Raw genomic sequence first — 20,507 nt, forward strand, 5'->3', positions numbered from 1 at the left:
CCTAATGTTTTTGAAATGCTAGTACAGACGATACAGACTGTTTGTTATGAATGTACATAACCTAGCGTTGTGTTGTCGTGCTTGTGATATTATTATATTCTAAATTTAATGATTTAATTATTATTATATTAAATAATAATGAACTGACAACACAACGCTAGGTTATGTACATTCATAACCAACAGTCTGTACTAGCATTTCAAAAACATTAGGCTTTTTACACTTCTTTGGAAAATTAAAACATTTTGAATTAAAATTTGATAACTTTTAAAATAAAACATGTTTTTTAACATAAATTTCAAAAGAATTTCTATGATAAAATCATTTTTTAAAATAAATTTTCAAGTAAAAACCTTTTCAACATTTATTTATTCAAAAATACCCGCCATGAAAGTACATTTTCCGACCGTGAAAATTCATCGAGCCGATTGCTTGACCAATCCACCGGAGGTATAGAAGCACCTTTAGTTGTAGAAAGCCCTTTATGCATGTAGAGAATCACCTACCCATCTCTGGTATTTACCAGGTGGCGCACAGAAGCTTCCGCACTTTTACCTGCAGACAGCGCTGTTTTATTCTAAAATTCTCGGCGTCGCTCTTGGAATTTATTTAGTATTGGTGTTAGTATAAGTACACGCGGGACAAGAGACAAATTCACGAATAAACTCTTGGGAGTATCCTTTATCAAAAGTTTCAATCAAAAAATTTGTCGAAAGTAAATCTTTTTAAATAAAAATCAGTGATAAAAATAAATTAACGTGTAAATCAAATAGTTTATCTCGTGAATAATTATTATTCACGAATTATTAAGTGATTAATCATTACTGCATTTTGACGTATCAGGACGCGCCGCGAGGCAAATATTTCATCCAAATTTTAACGAAATCAGGAAGGGTGAGCGGAAGCGCAGAAGGAAGGAAGGAAGGGCCCGCAACCCGCCCTTCTTTCGAAATGAAGCTCGTTGACCATGTGGTGCGTAGCTTCAAAGTCGCGAAAATATTTCGCGAGAACACCGACCGTATCAATAGCATTGACTTCTCTAATAATGGAGAATTACTCATCTCATGTTCCGAGGATGATCAAATTGTCATTTATGACTGTGAAAAAGGAACGCAAATGCGTACTGTTAATTCAAAAAAATATGGTGTCGATTTAATACATTTTACGCATGCAAAAAATACCGCAATTCACAGTAGTACAAAAATTGACGACACAATACGCTATTTGAGTTTACATGATAATAAATACATAAGATATTTTCCTGGTCATTCAAAGAAAGTTGTTTCATTATGCATTAGTCCAATTGACGATACATTTTTGTCTGGTTCACTTGACAAAACATTAAGACTTTGGGACTTGAGATCGCCCAATTGTCATGGAGTTATGAATGTTTCTGGACGACCAGTTGCGGCTTATGATCCTGAGGGTTTAATTTTCGCAGCCGGTGTTAATTCAGAGTGTGTCAAATTATATGATCTCAGAAGTTTTGACAAGGGACCATTCATTACATTTAAATTGCAACAGGAAAAGGAATGTGATTGGACTGGCTTGAAATTTAGTCGCGATGGAAAGACAATTTTAATATCAACAAATGGAAGCATCATTCGGCTCGTTGATGCTTTTCATGGAACTCCTTTACAAACATTCACTGGACATTTAAATAATAAAGGAATTGCAGTTGAAGCTAGTTTTAGTCCCGATTCGCAATTTGTTTTCAGTGGTTCCACTGATGGTGAGAAAACATTTTTTTTTTAACATTTCACTCTACATTTAATGTGTCAATTTTACAATTTTCTGGATTTTATGTAAATTTTCGCCTATGAAAGTAGGAAATTAAGAAAAAAATTTATTTACTTTCAAAGTATGTAGTAAATTTACTAATAAATCCAGAAAATTGTACAATTGACACATAAAAAGTTATTTGTTTTACAAAAAGGAATTTTAAATTCATCACTTTTAGAGACGTTATTTTAAAAAATAAGATGTAATTATTATTATTTTAAAAATTTCTCCGAAATTTCATATAAAAACTAAATCTATAGAAAATTCTTTTTATTTATAACAATATAAAAAAGTGAGGTTAGGTTCAAGAATTAAAAACTTTGCAAAACAATAGTTATTTCCTGAATTATATAAATTATATCACTGAATAACATGACCTTAAGTACATAATTATTATTGTTTATATTTTCAAAAATTTGAATACCATTCTTCGGAAGAATTCAATTATTTTCATAAATAACAAATTTTTTTATTTTTTTTGCAAAAATTCAATTATTTTCAAGAAAATTTTAATAAATTCTTAAAAAAAATTCCATTATATTTCTGAATAGTAAATTTTTGTTTAAAAATTCAATTACTTTTAATACAATTTTAATAAAATTCCATTGAAGAATTCAATTTTTTTTAAATTTGTTATAAAATATTTTAAAAGAATTCAATTATTTTCTAAAAATTTTATAAATTCTTCGAGTAATTCAATTATATTTATTAATAATAAAAATTCTTATCAAAAATTCAATTATATTCAAAATAATTCCAAGAAAGAATTGAATTTAAAAAAAATTTTAATATTATTTTTCGAAAAAATTCAATTATTTTATAGAATTTTAATAAATTCTCTTCGGAAAAATTCTATTATATTTCTGAATTAGTAAAATTCTTTGCGAAAATTCAATTATTTTTAATACAATTTTAATAAAATTTCATGAAAGAATTCAATTTTTTTAATTTTTAATAATATTTTTCGAAAAAATTCAATTATTTTTTAAAAATTTTAATAAAATACTTCGAAACAATTTAATTATATTTATAAATAGTAAAAGTCTTTGCAAAAATTCAATTATTATCAAAAAAAATTCCACGAAAGAATTCAATTTTTTTCTTAATTCGTTATATAATTTTTCAAAATAATTCAATTACTTTCTAAAATTTTAAATATAATTAAATGTTTAATTTCAATTTTTAACAAACACGATTATTTTAAAAAGGTCAAAGAAATTATTCAAAAAATTCAATTATTTTCAAAATTTTTAATTAAAATTATTAAAGAAACTCTATTATTTTAAAAAACAATTCAATTGTCTTCAAAATAATTGAATTCTTTTATAAAATTTTTTTTAATATTATCAATAAAATTTTTAGGAAAGAATTCATTTTCTAAAATTTTAATAAAATTCTTCCTAAATATTTAAATATTTTCAATACAATCTTAAATAAATTCCTACAAAGAATTTAAATTTTCATCGAAACAATTATATTATTTAAAAAAAAAATTTTAATAAAAATCTTTGCAAGATTTTAATTATTTTCATAAATAATAAAAATTTTCAAAGAATTTCAATTAACGTTCCAAAATTTCTAATAAAATTCTTCGCAAAAATTCAATTATCATCATAAAAAGTAAAATTCTTTGGAAGATTTTAATTATTTTCTTAAATAATAAAATTCTTCGGAGGATTTTAATTATTTTCAAAAATTTTAAACAAATTCTTGTCAAGAATTCAATTTTTTTTCATAAATAATTGAATCCTTTACAGAATTTTAATTATTTTCAATTAATAATTGAATTTTTCGGAGGATTTCAATTATTTTCAAAAATTTTAAACAAATTCTTGTTGAGAATTCAATTTTTTTTCATAAATAATTGAATTCTTTACAGAATTTCAATTATTTTCAAAAATTTGAAATAAATTCTTGTCAAGAAATCCTTTCGAAGTAAAATTCATCGCAAAAATTATTTTAAAAAGTTGAAAAAATTCTTTGTTTTATTCAATTATTTTCAAAATTTTCAATTGAAATTATTCCAAAAAAAACATACATTCTTTTAAAAAAAACACAAAGAAATTCTTCAAAAGAATTTAATTATTTACAAAAACTCTAATAAAAACCTTTAGTTGTATCTATTCTTTAAAAGAATTTAATCATTTTCTATATTTTAATAAAATTCCTTAAATTAAATTATTTTAGAAAATTATTGTAATAAAATTGTGAGAAAAATTTAATTATTTCTAAAAATTTTAATAAAATTCAATAATTAAATGTTCATTTTCAATTATTGAGAAACACGATTATTTTAAAAACTTGAATGAAATTGTTCATAAAATTAAATTACTTTCAAAATTTTAAATTAACATTATTAAAGTAACTTCATTTGTATTTAAAACAAAATTCAAAAAAATTCAATTAGGATTTTTAAAAATTTTAATAAAATTTTTCTCGAGAATTCGATTATTTTCATAAATAATAAAATTCTATGAGGAATTCAATTATTCTCAAATTTTTTGCTAGAATTCTTTGCCAGAATTCTTTGCAAGAATTCAATGATTTTTAATACATTAATTTTAAAATTGACAATATATATTTGAACAGAAAAATTATTAAAAAAAGTTAGGAAACAAAAAAGCAAAGAATAACTAACTTCAAACTGCGAACAGATTACCGGAATACAACGATTATAAATATAGAAGTTAGATTCTTGTTGCAATTTTTAATTTCCATTTACACTTTAAATTAACAATTTATAAATATGAAAATGTAAATTAAATATTTATTACTAATTGCTTCTAGCAAAGTTTTTTTCAGTTACGACTTCTGAATGAATTCTAGTTATTTATTATAAAAAAAAACGAGTTTTAAAAAATCAATAAATATTGATTCTAAAAAAAGTAAAAATAAATTGAAAGAACTGATTTTGTTTATAAATGAGTTACAGTTTTTTAAATTCTTATTATTTCGCTAAAGTCTAAAATTTTCATCGTAAAAATTATTGATTTTGCAGTTATTATTTTTTTTACTATTATAATTCTTAATTATTCTTATTATTATTTTTATTATTGCCGTGAATTAATGAATTATTGAAATTCTAAACTTGAATAATTATTTATAATATACAAGTTTTTTTATCTAAATATTTGAATAAATCAATTATTTAAATAATTACTGCATAATTATTCATTTATCTAATGAAACAATTATATTATTTATTTTTAATAAATAATGTTATTTATTTATTTCGATTTATTATAAATTATGTTATTTTTATACACTAAGTGACAGCTAAATTTAAAAAAATGAAAATCTAATTTAAAATACATAACTTTATTTATTTTACGATTTCAATGTAAATAAAAAAATTGAAGAATAAAAATAATAAACAAATATTACTCTGAGTAAAAAAAGTTGCAGCGATTATTGACGCATGTGCGAAATAATAATTATACATTGAGAAAGTCCACGTGTACATTGCGAATAAAATCCACGTGGAACTTTATTTTTCTTTAATTCTACTTTCAATTTTTCTATAATAAAATAATCAATATTTTTTACATTATAAGTATAATGTTAATGCGTAAAAACATTTTTTTTTTAAATTCTTTTTTATTTTATTTTTATTATTATTTTTCATTCTTTCTTACTCGCCAAAAAACTGATGCAATAGTAATATTACTAATAATAATAATAATAAAAAAAATAAATAATTTTAAAAAATAAATAATAATAATCAAAATAATAGTACCTAATAATAAAATTTTGAAATAAAAATATTTCACTATTATGTCCAGAATAATCCTGACTACAATTTATTAATAGTAATAATAATCAATACAATAATAATGGAAATACTAATAATAGATTAAAAGAAATACAAATCGGTAATTCTGAGTTTTGAGAAGTAGATTCGATTTTTACGTTCATTTATTTTGCGTCGTATTTTTAAATCCAAGAATCAGTCAAATTGTTTATCATTACTGATAAATCAAATAGCTGTTCTATAAAGATAAATTCGCATAATATGTTACATATATATTGGTAAACATTAAAAAATAGTTTTCATTTTACTTATATTTACGTCGGAAAAGAAAAACCTCAAAAAATAGAAAATTAAAAATATTTGGTTTCTAATGAAACAATTTTCAAGTATTATTATAGATAAAATAAAAAAAACTTCTTGAAATAAAATTTTGTTTACTTCTAAATAAAGTAAAAAATTTCTGAAAATAATAATCTTTTTTCGTTTTAAGTAATCTAAATAGTAAGAAAATTTGAAATTTAAATATTAGATTTTTCTTTAATCCATTAATTAAAAAAGAAATATACTTTGTATTGAAAGAAAAGAAAAATTATCAATTATAATTACTATTTGTATAGCTACTGCGCTGTTTCTTAATTAACATTTTCATTGCAACTTTGAATATTACTATGATTGTTTTAAATTATCATTAATTCACACCACTACAGGTCGTTACCCATAGTTACATTTATTCTTCGTTTTTTTAATTATTTCACCAATCTGACCTATACATATATTTACATTTTTTTTCAACTCAACTAAATTAAATTTTAATTGCAGCTATTTAAAGACAATATTTACAAATATTGATTGTACTTTATTTCCGAATGTTCAAATTTTTTTCTATTTGAACATTTTTGAAATATTTAAAATAATTTACAAAATAATGTAAATTTAACATATCTAGTCAAATAAATCTTCTATATTTAATAATAGGGGAATATCGTTGTATTCCGGTAATCTATTCGCAGTTTGAAGTTAATTGTTGTTTGCTATTTTGTTTCTTAACTTTTTTTTTAATCATTTTTCTTTTAATTAAAAATTTTGAAAATAATTGAATTTTATGAATAATTTCTTTGACCTTTTTAAAATAATCGTGTTTGTTAAAAATTGAAATTAAACATTTAATTATATTTAAAATTTTAGAAAGTAATTGAATTATTTTGAAAAATTATATAACGAATTAAGAAAAAAATTGAATTCTTTCGTGGAATTTTTTTTTGATAATAATTGAATTTTTTCGAAAAATATTATTATTATTATATTATTATTGTTATTATTATTATTATTATTATTATTATTATTATTATTATTATTATTATTATTATTATTATTATTATTTTGCTATTCAGAAATATAATAGAATTTTTCCGAAGAATTTATTAAAATTCTATAAATTCTATAAATTCTAATAATTGAATTTTTTCGTAAAATATTATTAAAATTTTTTTTAAAATTCAATTCTATCGTGAAATTTTTTAGAATATAATTGAATTCTTAAGAAAAATTTTATTACAAATTAAGGAAAAAATTGAATTCTTTCGTAAAATTTTTTTGAAAATAATTGAATTGTTTCGAAGGATTTTATTAAAATTTTAGAATTATCTAAAAATAATTGAATTTTTGCAAAAAATTGTACTATTTATAAAAAATAATTGAATTCTTACGAAGAATGTTATTATTTATGAAAAAAATTGAATTCCTGTGAAGAATTTTATTAAAATTTTTGAAATTAATAAACAAGAATAATTAATTAGTAAATTAGTTAATAATTGAATTTTTTTAAAGTTTGAATATGAAATTATTCAAAAACTCATATTTGAAAATAAAAAATATTGTTCTTTGCATAATAATAATAATAATAATAATAAATTGAATATTACGTTCCGCGTGTAACATTTGCTAGTACATAAATATAATAAAATAAAAATAATAAGAATTTCACATAAACATAGAAAAATGTTTCTAAATAAATGGATTATTTTAAAAATAAAGTTCAGAAATAACAAAAAGGAGGAAAAGTCAAATTAAATAAACTATTTGTATATATAAATAGTTCAAATCAATAAGAATTCAATCAAACAGAAAATTACATTTAAGCAATAAAATTGAAATTTATACATTGAAACTGAAAAATAGAAAAATTTGTCTCTCTCGAAAATTTCTAAAATAAAAATAACTAATTGAGCAATTATTTTTCAGGACGAGTTCACGTTTGGAACGCAGACAATGGTTTTAAAGTTTGTATGCTGAATGGCGATCATCCAGGACCAGTACAATGTATCCAGTTTAATCCAAAATACATGATGTTGGCATCGGCTTGTACAAATATGGCATTTTGGTTGCCCACCATTGAGGATTCAAATGCGTAAAAAACAAGAAGAAAGAAAAAAAAATTGTAAACTCTCAAAAAGAGTTTGCTCGCAAGATCATGTTTCGTCATCGTGAAAAAAAGAAATGTTTAATTAAGTGCAGAGAGAATAAGTCAATCTAGCAAGCAATGTGATTTACAGCAAAAGAAAAAAAAAAATTGGACAGGAAAGACAAAAGAAAATTGATTATGATGATGAAGATGATGAAGAGGATAAGGAAAAGGAGAGAGAAAATATTGAAATTCTAACGAGAATGGTTAGAGACGCCTTTCTGGATGAACCTACGAAAGAGACGTCGATAACGTTGGGGGAAAAAAAAGTCGCGTGCTCTCCGAATATTTTTTTTTAAGTACTGCGTCTATTTTCCGTTAATTTCAATTAATTCTTTACAATATCGAATTTTCTAAACTAATCTTTTTTTTACAAATTGCTCCTTTTGCAGAAATTAGAATCATCATTCTCTGTATTTATATATTTGTTTTTTTTTAATCTTTCTCAAAATCTTCCACATAAACATCATTCCAAAAATAATCTTTATTGAAATGATTTTTTTTAAAACAAAAAGAATTAGTTCATTTTTACGAAATTAATTAATTCATTACGAAAGAAACATAATTTCTAAAACTTTTTTTTAAAAATTCAGAGAAAAAACATTGTATTTAAAAAGAAAATTCTTCTCGTGATTTTAGAAAAGAAAAAAAATTAAATTGTAAAGATGGTTAATTAATTATTAAATGATTATAGTAGTAAATAAATGAAATTAGAAGAAATTTCGTAAATTTTTACCTTTAATGTAAAATTATTTAATGTATAAATAAATTCTGTTTAGTAATATAAAAAAAATTTTTTCCCAAAAAAACACTTTTATTTCCTTTCAAGAAGATTTTGAGAAAGAAAGTCTAAAAAGAGAGAAAAAAAAACAACGACGAGAACCGAAATTCGAGTAAAATTCCCTGTAAATAATATTTGTATTGCTCAAAGTTTCAGTTTTCGATCGATAATATTGTTTTCCAGCTAATTTTAGACAATTTTTTTCCTCCCCTAATTAGCAATTTCTAAGTAGATTTTTTCAATAGACGGCAATCTTGCTTGACTTCATTCCAAAAACCAAAAAAAAAATCTATTGTTTTCACGCTAAAGACGTCTTTTTCAATTTTTCTAATTTTCTTTACGTCTAGAAACTGTTTTTTTACACTTTTAATTATTGACTCTAAAGTTAGAAATAGAAAAAAAGACGTCTTTAGCGTCATTATTTAACGTTTCATCAATAAAAGGACAATTTCATTATCGAGAACTTTTTTTTTTTTGTAAAATAGTTTAAGATTTTTCCCCTTAAAAAAATAAAAAAAAAAAAGTCTATATATATTTTCGTCGATTTCATGAAGTTTGCTATTTTAAAAAAATTTTTTTGCGCATGATAATTATTGCTCTTCTGGTGTATATATTTATATATATTCGTTTTGTACATTTCTTTAAGTTACTTTACTTTTCTTTCTTTTTTTCTCCTTCCGACAATTTTTTAAATGATTTTTTTTACAATTTTCTATGTATTGCATTTTGTCAAAAAAAAAAAAATCCCAATTCTCTACGAAATTCATTAAAATTTACATATTTGAAAATGAAACAACAAAATAAAAGTCTTTACGACAATTAGTCTCTTCCTCTTATTTTTTTTCTTTCTTCATTCGTGAAAAAAAATGGGATTTATTTTCATAAGAGGAAAATATTCAAATTGTCTATAAGATTAGTTCATAATTTTTTTGACTAAAATATTCACTGGTGTGCAAAATGCAAACATTAAATTTAGAAATAGATCGCGAAGCGAATGTTTTTTTTGTATTATATCTAGAAATGAAAAACAAACTTAGAATAAAACTTGATTTTGTGTCAATTAAAAGCCACGTACAATCCAACTACGGAATTTTAGATTTAGAAATGTTTGAAATAAGAAACAATTGAATTATTGAGAGAAAAAAAAAGTAGATTTTTCCTTTCGAAAGTATTTTCACTGTCATTGAATAAAATCAATCAGATGAAAACATTATTTTTTAAAAGAGAATTTTTAACAATAATTAATTATATATAATTATTAATTTAATAAATTGGATTTTGTAAATATTCGAAAATTCATTTATTTTCAATATCCAATTTATTTTCATTATACACTAACAATTGCAGTTTTTTTATTAAAAAAAAAAATAAAAAAAAAACTGCGAATCTTGTGATTAATTAATTCAGCTTCCGTGTTACAAGATTGTAGACATTTATGTAGAACAATTTTTTGTCTTGTCTATTTTTCTTATTCTGTGTTCAAAGTGTTCAAGAATTCAATATTTACTGCCGAGATGATAAGCCTTTCGATTAAAAATGAGAAAATAGATAAAAATTTTAATCAATAATGCAAAAAAAAGGAAATTTCTAAAATTCATTGACTGTGGTTTTTATTAATATTTAATATTTAAAATTTAAATATTCCGATGTTTTACATAAAAAAAAAATTGTGAATAGAATTTTGAAAAATTGACATTAATAATTAAAAAAAAAAGATGTTAATTAATAATAATTTAATTTAAACTTTATAATTATTATTTTGTATTATTATTGTTATTGTTAATTCTCACGTATTTGAAAATATTATTTACTGCATAATCACCGAATTAATTGTTAATAAAATGTATTTGAAATAATTATTATTTATACCAATAATTCAAACAATTTCTGAAATAAAAGAAAATATTTGTTAAACTGTCAGAATAAAAGAAAAATTATTATTATTAATTAAAATATTCATTTAATTATTAATATTGACTAATGTCAAAAATTATTACAATTTTCAGAATTCCACAAAAAAATAATAAAGGCATTGTAACTAAAAAGTTTTTACAATTAAGGCGATAATATTCAAATGTTTTTTTTTTCATAAATCCCGTGTGTGAGTTTTTGTAAAATAGTATTTTTATAAACAATACAAACTTCCGAAGCAAAGAAAAGCTCATGTTTACTTAAAAAAATATATATATAATATAAGTGTTCAATTCAATGCAAAAATAATTGATTATCGATGAGAAATGAGAGAAAGACAAAAAAAATATTTTTTTTTTTAAATTAATTTACGATTTTATGTACTTGCGAGTGTGAATGAAAAAATTGTGAGTTAAAACGAATGAAAATTGAATTTCATGATTAATTCTGTTTGAATGTTATTAAAAATATAACGAGAAAATGACAAGTTTTTGTTGTTTAAAAAAAAAAGAAAAAAAAAGTTAATTATGAATTTGAGTAAAATATTTTTTTAAATTTCATTTTATTATGTAAATTCTTTATATTTATTTTATATACGTACAAACAAAAGAGAAAGAAAGTAATTTGTTTCTAGAAAAAAAATTCATTTTTCTAAATTATAAAATAAAAAAAATAAAATTTTGTTCTAATTTATTTACAAATAAAATTGCTTTTTTTAGAATTTACAAAAAAAAGACAGGAAAGATTAATTATAATATTTCAGTCAATTTTTCATAATTAAGATACAATAAAAAATTAAATCTTTTTCAAATTGAAAAAAATGTTCTAATTAATATTCACAAATTTATTTAAAATTTAATATTTTTTTTACTAATTTTTTGGTGTAAAAAAAATGTTTTTCTGAAAATTTAATTTCAAAAGAAGAAAAAGATTTTTTATTACAATTTTTGAATTCACTTTTCAAATTTTTTCTTTAAAAAAAAATGGAAATTCTAATTTTCAAATTTATTGAACAAAGTTTATAACTGAAATTTTAATATTTCTTCATTTTTATACAAATTTTGTCACATAAAAAAATATTTTTTCTCAAATTTAAATTCAAACGAAGGAAAATATTTTTAATTACAATTTATGAATTCACTTTTTAAAATATTTTCATTTACAAAAAAAAATGTAAACAAATAAATGTTAGAAACTTATTAGTCTCTAAAAATTGAAATTGTTTTATTTTGTTTCTTAATTATAGGACTCATTTAATTCTCTTCATTAATTAATTTCTTGATTAATTAATTTTCTTCATAAATTTAATTTGATAAATATTTGTAAAATATTTATAAAATTTATCTCGTAAAATATTTCAAAAAAAGAAAAAAAAATTGGAAAATTTTTATAAATTGTAAACAATTAAAGCGTTACAAATGTAGATAAATAATATTTCATATAAATATTATTACGTAAGTGAAAAATAAGTGGCTGTTACTCGTATAATATTATAAGAATGTTTTTTTTTTTAATAATTATTAATTAGCAGGTAATAAATACTTTGATTAATTTGTATCGCCCTTATTGGCTTCTAATTAATAATGGGGCGATAGTTTTCATAAAAATCATTTCCTTTTTATAAATATAGTCTCAAAAATGAATTGTTGCTTCCATTTATAATATGAAATAGTATTTTTTTTTTGCAACTTTAGAATTAAGTAACAAGTGTTGTTTTAAATTTTTGTAGATCGCACGAATTTTCATAAATATATTGTAAGAAAAAAATTCCCTGTTTACTCACGTAATGTGAGTTTTAAAGAATAAAAAAAATCGCGTGGTTTTAAAAAAACGTATTTAATCGTATATTTAAAAAAAAGTCAAAAATATTTAAATTCATGAGGTTCGATATTTTTTTCAATAAAGAAATATCGAATTTATTTTTTTTTTTTTAATAAATTCAATATTATCTCTTTTCTTAAATTTTTACAGCGTTGATAAATATTAATTTCTTAATAAAATAATAATTCTCTTGTATGAATATTTCATAAAAAAAAGAGTGAAATAAAAATGAAACTAATTTTACGATTGTGCACACAAGTTTTTTCTAAAATAAATCGTTTTTTGTACACCCCATATATATATATATTTCTCGTCTTGAAAATTATTTCACTTCATCGCCTCAAAAATTAGAAAAAATTGTTATTCATTGTTGTAAACATTTTCTTTTTTTATTTCTTAAATTTTGATTTTAGAAAATAGTTTATTGTTTACCTTAAAAATTATTTGCAAACGATTTTTGGTAAAAATGAATATTTTATTGATAATATAAAAAACTAAATAATAGTTTTTTTTCTATGGTTGAATGAAAAAAAAGGAAAAACGAACAACTTACCTGAAAATTCGACCAATCAGTTAATAAATGATAAAAATAATTAGAAATTATTATTTTATATGATAAAGTAACTTTTCTTTTTCGGAAATTGCCGCTGGTGCGTCTGACATTAAATCTTTGCCTTCCAAAGTTTTTGGAAAAGCCATCACTTCTCTTATTGTTGCCGATTTACAAAGAAGAGAAACAAAACGATCAATACCTAAAAATTTTTTTTAATTTAATTAAATGATTCTCAAAAAGTAAAATTGTATTTTAATACTAGAAGAATTATATTTCTATTGACCAAAACTTCAATTTAAATTAACGAAAAATAACATTTTAGTTCAGGGTTGCCACGCTTTTCCTCATTTCAAATTCCCTGACTTTTCCAGGTTTTCCAAGTTAAAAAACGTAATTTTTCCAGATTTTTGAAACTACATTTATATTTTACAAAATTTTATTTTTAATTTTAATTAAATTTTTAATTTTATTCTTAATTTTACCAAACTCCTTGATTTCCAGACAAAACGACTTTTTTCCTGTTCTATTACATTTATTTACGAATTTCTTTCAATGTAAAATTACTCAAAAACATCAATAACTTCGCTTTAAAATGAATATTTAATTATTATTATTTTTATACAGAAATTGAAATTTTCAAAATTTTTTAATTCAATTACATATAAGAATATTATTATAAAACAAGAAGATAATAATTAAAACTTGATACTATTTCAATTCAAGTCTTCATTTCTAGAATTTTAAACTAAAATTCTTTAAAAAAAAAAAAAAAAAAAAAAAAAAAAAAAAAATCTTGTCAATAATTTAACTATTTTTATAGATAATAAAATTATTCACAGGAATTCAATTATTCTCAAAAAATTTGAATAAAATTCTTTGAAATAATTCAATTATTTTTAAAATTGGCAAAAATTCTTCGCAAGAATTCAATTATTTTCAAAATTGATAAAATTCTCCGCAAGAATTCAATAAATTGCTTTCAAAAATGATAAAATTCTTCGTAAATATTCAATTATTTTCAATATTAATTTTTACGTAATTTTGATTATTCTGATATTCTTCAATTAAATATATATTAGAAAATAAAAGCGTCAAGAATTAAAGAAAAATTCAATTAAACTTTTTTAAAAAATGAATTCTACAGAATTTGTTAATTAAAAGTATGAAAAGTTCAAATTTTCTAAAAGATTTTAATTTGAAACATTTTCAAAATTCAATTATTTCTAAAAATTTACGCTATATTGCTTTCAATATTCAATAATAATCTAAAATTTTAACTGAACTTCATTTTTAAATGAATATTTACTAGAAAAGTCCACGAGAATTTTGCCATGAATTTTATTAAAATTGTTGGAAATGAATAAAAATAATTGAATTTCTAAGAAGAATTTTACTAATTTGGAAAATAATTGAATTTATGCAATCATTTGTAATTGCTTCAAAATTCAATTTCTTTTAGTGTTTTTAATTAAAATTCTTTTATAAATCCATTATTTTTAATAATCAATTAAAAATATATATTAAAAAATTTAACTAATTTCAGAAGAATTGGAATAATTAAAATTTCTCAAAAATTTACGTTCTTTAAGACGATTTCTAGTTAAATTCATACAAAATTTCAAATTAAAATCTTTTGAAATTCATCTGTACTTATGAAAATTGTAAACGCACCTTTTTCAAAATTTAATTAATTTTAAAATATTTATGTAAAATTAGATTTCAAGAATAAACTTTAGAAAATAACAATTTTCCAGGATTTCGATCAAAATTCCCTGAATTTTCCAGGTTTTTTCAAGGTTTATAAAATTCCCTGACATTTTCAGGTTTTCCAGGTTGCGTGGCAACCCTGTAGTTGTAAAACGATTAAAAAGGAAAGAAAATGGGGAAAATATTTAATTACCCAAAGCGATTCCACCGTGAGGAGGAGCACCACTCGATAGAGCTTCAATTAAATGATTCAACTGATCCGTATTTATATTCAACATTTTTAAAATATTTGTCTGCAATTCTGGTTCGTGAATTCGAATTGAACCTCCTCCGATTTCAATACCGTTCATCACCAAATCGTAATGCAAACCTCGAACCTATTTTTTCATAGAACAAATAAAAGTTATTATATAAATTTAAAGAAAATTCAATTAATGAATTAAATTTTTAATGCTAAATTTCATCAGAAATGAAAATTGAAAAAACGTTTATATTGTAAACCTTTTCGGGATCAGTGGACAAATACTCCATATCATCATGATGAGGACGAGTAAATGGATGATGAGTGGATTTTAAATTTTCATTCTCAACAGTAAATAGAGGAAAGTCCACGACCCAAACAAATTTATAATCTGAAGATCGTAAATTATATCCACTTGCTTCCAAAATATTTGCAAATTGAACGCGTAAATTACCAGCAACAGTTTGCTAACAAAAAAAAATATATTCTTTTTTAAAGAAAATTATCAGTTTTTACAGGGAAATTTTTGATAAAACAAAAAATTACAAAACAATAGAAAAAATAATTAAATAAAATGAATAATAGAGTAAAATAATTAAAAACTATAGTATAAATAATGAAATAAAATAAACAATGGAGCAAAATAAATAAAACCTAAAATAAATAATAAATAAAATAATTAATAGAATAAAATAAAAAAATGTGAGTAAACAATGATTAGAAAATGAAAATTTGTTAATTACGCACAGAATTTGTTTTGTCTCCATATGCCAAAAATAAAACGTCTCCGTCATTAAAATCAATTTTTTCTAAAATATTCCTCGCAGCATCATTAGAGAGAAGTTTCGTTAATTTTTCCAATAAATTATCTTTCGAAACTTTCAATTGTACTAATTTTGTATTATTGAAATACATTCTTACTATGCTGAACAGTTTCTCTTTATTTGCCTTTGTGAGACATTCCTGAAATTAGAAAAATTTTATAACTCTAGAAAGAGAAATATTCAAAAAAATATCGTACATTACAAGGAAATTATTTTTTTTTCATTTATTAAATCATCTAAAAAATATAAACAAAAATATATAATAAGAAAAAATATTTTACTCCTAAAGAGCGAAATGTTATATTTAATTTGTATTATTTATTATCACCGTTTATATTTAAAGAAATTTTCAGAAGTTAATATTTTTGTCTCATTTTATTTTATGAGTAAAATCTTTTTTTCTAAACGAAAAGGAAATAGTAAAGGTAAAATTACTTTATTTCCGATAGAAAAGAAAGAAATACTTACACCAGAATTTGGAAAAACGACAGCGTATGCTCCGAATTTATCATGTTTAGATGAAAATTTAGAATCGAAACATTCCGTTATATTCTGAAGCTAAATAGAAAAAAAAATAAATTTATTAATGTTCACACTTTTAAGTAATTTTAAAAAATCTCTCAAATTGCGTGTACTTATAAATCAAATTAAATCTCAAATTAACTAAAGGCAATAAAAATTTAATTAATTTAATTTTTTTAATTTATTAATTTTATTTAATTAATTAATTAAATTTTTCTTTCAATTACAAAACTGAATAAAAGATTGAGAAAAAAATACATAAGATGAGAAATAAATACATAAAAATAATTAATAAATAATATAAATAAGTAAAATGAAGTAATAAAAAAAATTGTATTTGTCGATAAATGTTTATTTATTTTCTATCATTTTCTATCATTTATGGTCAGAAATATCAAAAGGAAATTATACCTCGTTAGGAATTCGCAAATCCGGCGAATCAACGCCATATTTTTCCATAGCTTCCGCAAAAGTAATCTGAGGAAATGGTAATTTTATAGGACCTAATTCCTCCGGCCAACAATAGACCACTAATTCCTGAGCTAATTCCATTATTTGCTCCCGATCCGAGAATGAAATTTCTATGTCCAACTGAAACAAAAAAACTACAATTTAATTCTGAAGTAAGCAAAATAATCAACCATTAAATTATTTATTTATATTCAATATATATTTAAATACTAAATATTAAATTTACAATGTTGTCACAAAAATTTGATTTTTTCTCTCTCTGACTTTTCTTTGTTTTCCAGACAGAATTTTGATTTTTTCCTTGACTAAAAAATATTCCGTTTCAGTTTAAAAATTATTTAATACCCAAAAAATAAAAAATACTTTCAATGTAAATGAAATTTAATTAAATTTGTCTTTTGAAATTTAATAGGGTTGCCACAAAAATTTAACATTGTTTTTCCCTGATTTTCAGACAAAATTTGGACTTTTTCCCTGATCCTTAAAAATATTCTGATTCACTCTAAAAATATTATATAATAATAAATAATAATAATAATTTATGAAAATAATTGTTAATTGAATTTATGTGAAGAATTTAATTAAATTTTGAAAAATTGAATGTTTATTAAAATGGAATTCTTTCGTCAGATTTTAATAACATTTTTAAGAATTGCATTTTTCAAGTAATTTATTTAAAACTGTATTAAAAATATTTGAAATTCTGCGATGAAAATAATTGAATTCCTAAATGAATTTTTATTATTTCTAAAAATAACTGAATGTTTTTGTAGAATTCTATCAAAATTTTTGTTAAATACATACAATTAGATTTTTTGATAAATTTTATGAAAATAGTAAATATTGAAAATCATTGGAGTGCAAAAAACTTTTGAAAATAATTGAAATTTTGCAAAGAATTTTATTTATTTACTATTTACTATTTTATTATAATTAATTTGAAAAATTTACTTGTGTGAATTCGGGTTGTCGATCGGATCTGGAACCTTCGTCTCTGTAACAACGTGCAATTTGAAAATACCTATCGAAACCACCAATCATTAACAATTGTTTAAATTGCTGAGGACTTTGTACAAGGGAGTAAAATTTTCCCTCAAGTCTTGTCGGCACAACAAACTCCTGTGCTCCCTAGAATTATTAAAAGAAAAATATAAATTTTACCAAATTGGAAAATTTGAATTTTGAAAATTCTTTGAGTATTTTTAATAATAATAATAATAATAATAATAATAATAATAATAATAATAATAATAATAATAATAATAATAATAATAATAATAATAATAATAATAATAAATTACCCACTCCGGGAGTTCGTCGAAAAAGTGTCGGAGTTTCAATATCAACAAAGCCACAATGATTCAACAAGTATTCTCTCATTTTGGAAACAATTTCCGATCTTAATCTTAAGTTTCGCTGTAATTCGGGAAATCTTAGGGCAAGATAACGATATTGCATTTGTAATTGTTCCTTGGCTTTATTAAATTTCCTCAATGTAAATGGTAATTGTGCTTTTGCTGCATTCAAAATATTCACCGAATCAACTAAAATTTCAATTTTCCCTGTTTTCATTGATTTATTTTCTTGGTCAGCGGGTCTTTCGACAACGCGACCAGTCGCCGTTATAACACTTTCGAAATTTAAATCTCTTGTCACCTTCAATAAATCTTCTCGCTGAAAGACAATTAAAATTAACTTACAAAATAGAATAATAAATGAAAGCTAAAAACATCGAAAAATAGTTAACAATATTTATTTTTATCACAAAAGGAAACTAAAAAATTTCTAAAATGAAAATTTATTTCTTTTCAATAACTTTTTTCTCCTTTTCATTTTGTTTAAAGGAAAATAATAAAACTAATACAATAGAACAAGTTGCTTCAATATTTCGAAATCAAATTTTAATAATTACTAGTTAATAACAAATATTCAGTCAGAATTTAATAAAAATTGGAAATAAATGAATTTTTCCTTTAATAAAATACCTCCTCGGGGACAAGAAGTTGTGTCGATCCATAGCCGTCACGTAAAATGACAAATTTTCCCATTCTTTGAAATTCTACCCATCCAGAAAGTGTGACAGTTTCTCCAACATTTTCCATTCTCAATTCACCACATGTGTGACTTCTTTTTGCATATCTATTTACTGGTAAATTTTTTTCGAATGACGAAACTTTCTCACTAGCCAAACCATAATTTTGCCAATTTACTGTTGACACACAAATTTGCCTTTCAGTCTGAAAAACAAAAAAGAATTGTAGCAATTAATGGGACGCCTACATTTTTTCACTATATCAAGAAAATGTTTCAAATCTTCCATAAAATTATTTTTATAGTTATTTTTTTCAGAAGAATTCAATGGTCATAAAATAAAATCGATCAGAAAATATTTTGATCTTCTTTGAATTTTTATGTTTCTTCTTGTCGTAATTTCAATTATTTTCAAATCTACTTATTTTCAATATCTACTATTTTAATAAAATTTCCCAAAAAGAATTCAATTATTAAAAAAAAAAATTCTTGATAAATAATGTTTTTTTCCCCAAAGAAAAGAATCAGTTTGTGAACAATATTAATATTGTTATTAAGAAATAAAAATTATGCATAAAATGGATATTTTTTTCTATTTCTTAATCACAATTTTTTAACAATTAACAATTTTCTTTTTTTTATAAATAAAAAAGAGAAAAATTTGCATTATTTAGATCAGTCAAACGAAATTTGTTATAAAAAATATAATAGTCATAATTTATTTGTTAAAAAGTGGACAGACAGAAAAAATAAAAGAATGAAATACGAAATAGTTAAATAATAAATAAATAATAAATTTATTAGTTAATAATAATTGTTTCGTGAAAAATTCTGGAAAAATGCAAATAGGTAAATATTTTATTTTAAAAAATTAAGATTTGAAATTAGCTTGACAAATAAACAAATGAATTTCCATATAAAAAATTTAATAACAATGGTATTTTCAATTATTATTATTGATTTTCCATTTATTTATTTGATAAGTAGAACAAAATTACAAATATTGTCTTACAATATTAAAAAACAGTTTGAGTTATTATTATAATAATGAATGAAACAGTGTAATAAAATAATAGACTATGAATTAATAAGTAATAATAAAGTTTTTTTTACCTTTAAATATACATTTAAAACCGAATTTTGTTTTCTTTTTAAATTTTTTACACATTGTTGACATAACCTCTGAATTATTCGATTTCGTATAAACATATTTATATATTTTGTTAAATATATATTTCACCGTTAATTAAACAAATTAAAATTTTAAACACTAAAAAACCAATATTCGTAAAATATTCTTATCTCTGTTTTTATATTTATCTTTTCTCTATAGATAAAATATTTGTGAGGTAACCTCTACTTCTGTCAAATTTGTTTTTAATGTACCATAATCCTAATCCATTGTAATCAAGAAACGGAAAAATTGCAATTCCTTTTTTTTAAATAAATTAGAATTAAAACATTTAAAATTATTAGAATTTATGAAATTTATTTATAAAAAATCTTAAAAAATACTGATCATATGTTACTTTTTAAACTAATTCGAGATATCGAAATGACAATTTAGTTGGGTAGGTCGCAATAAACAGAACTCGGTAGGTAATGCATTGAGAATTCCAAATATTGCATTTTGATTGGACGGTAATTTACA

General features: G+C 21.4%; 2 protein-coding genes across 2 annotated transcripts; one reads left to right on the forward strand and one right to left on the reverse strand.

The window, feature by feature from the left end:
• The first annotated feature begins 601 nt into the window (after positions 1–601).
• LOC122511425 (WD repeat-containing protein 82) lies at positions 602–8,121 on the forward strand. Its single transcript, XM_043626635.1, has 2 exons — positions 602–1,732; positions 7,775–8,121. Exons 1-2 carry the CDS (start codon positions 952–954, stop codon positions 7,942–7,944), a joined length of 951 nt encoding a protein of 316 aa, XP_043482570.1. The 5' UTR covers positions 602–951; the 3' UTR covers positions 7,945–8,121.
• Positions 8,122–12,981: 4,860 nt separating this feature from the next.
• On the reverse strand, positions 12,982–20,397 carry LOC122511424 (aspartate--tRNA ligase, mitochondrial). The gene is made up of 10 exons (XM_043626634.1): positions 19,970–20,397; positions 18,811–19,062; positions 18,131–18,499; positions 17,777–17,953; positions 16,766–16,945; positions 16,301–16,390; positions 15,756–15,971; positions 15,269–15,475; positions 14,961–15,144; positions 12,982–13,259 (listed from the first exon to the last, which is right to left on the reverse strand). The coding sequence occupies exons 1-10, from the start codon at positions 20,063–20,065 to the stop codon at positions 13,111–13,113; spliced, it is 1,920 nt and encodes a 639-aa protein (XP_043482569.1). The 5' UTR covers positions 20,066–20,397; the 3' UTR covers positions 12,982–13,110.
• Between the last annotated feature and the right edge of the window lie 110 nt (positions 20,398–20,507).

The sequence above is a fragment of the Leptopilina heterotoma genome, unplaced genomic scaffold (assembly GCF_015476425.1).
Source record: "Leptopilina heterotoma isolate Lh14 unplaced genomic scaffold, ASM1547642v1 Lhet_82, whole genome shotgun sequence".
NCBI classification, from domain to species: domain Eukaryota; kingdom Metazoa; phylum Arthropoda; class Insecta; order Hymenoptera; family Figitidae; genus Leptopilina; species Leptopilina heterotoma.

Bases quoted from the DNA above. Each gene is read 5' to 3' on its own strand.
- LOC122511425 (XM_043626635.1), top strand. From the start codon at position 952: ATGAAGCTCGTTGACCATGTGGTGCGTAGCTTCAAAGTCGCGAAAATA. The intron at 1,733-7,774 runs GTGAGAAAACAT...ATTATTTTTCAG, and splicing joins TTTCAGTGGTTCCACTGATG to GACGAGTTCACGTTTGGAAC.
- LOC122511424 (XM_043626634.1), bottom strand. From the start codon at position 20,065: ATGTTTATACGAAATCGAATAATTCAGAGGTTATGTCAACAATGTGTA. The intron at 19,063-19,969 runs GTAAAAAAAACT...TTTGTTTTTCAG, and splicing joins TTTTAAATGTATATTTAAAG to ACTGAAAGGCAAATTTGTGT. The intron at 15,145-15,268 runs GTTTACAATATA...ATGAAAAAATAG, and splicing joins TGTCCACTGATCCCGAAAAG to GTTCGAGGTTTGCATTACGA.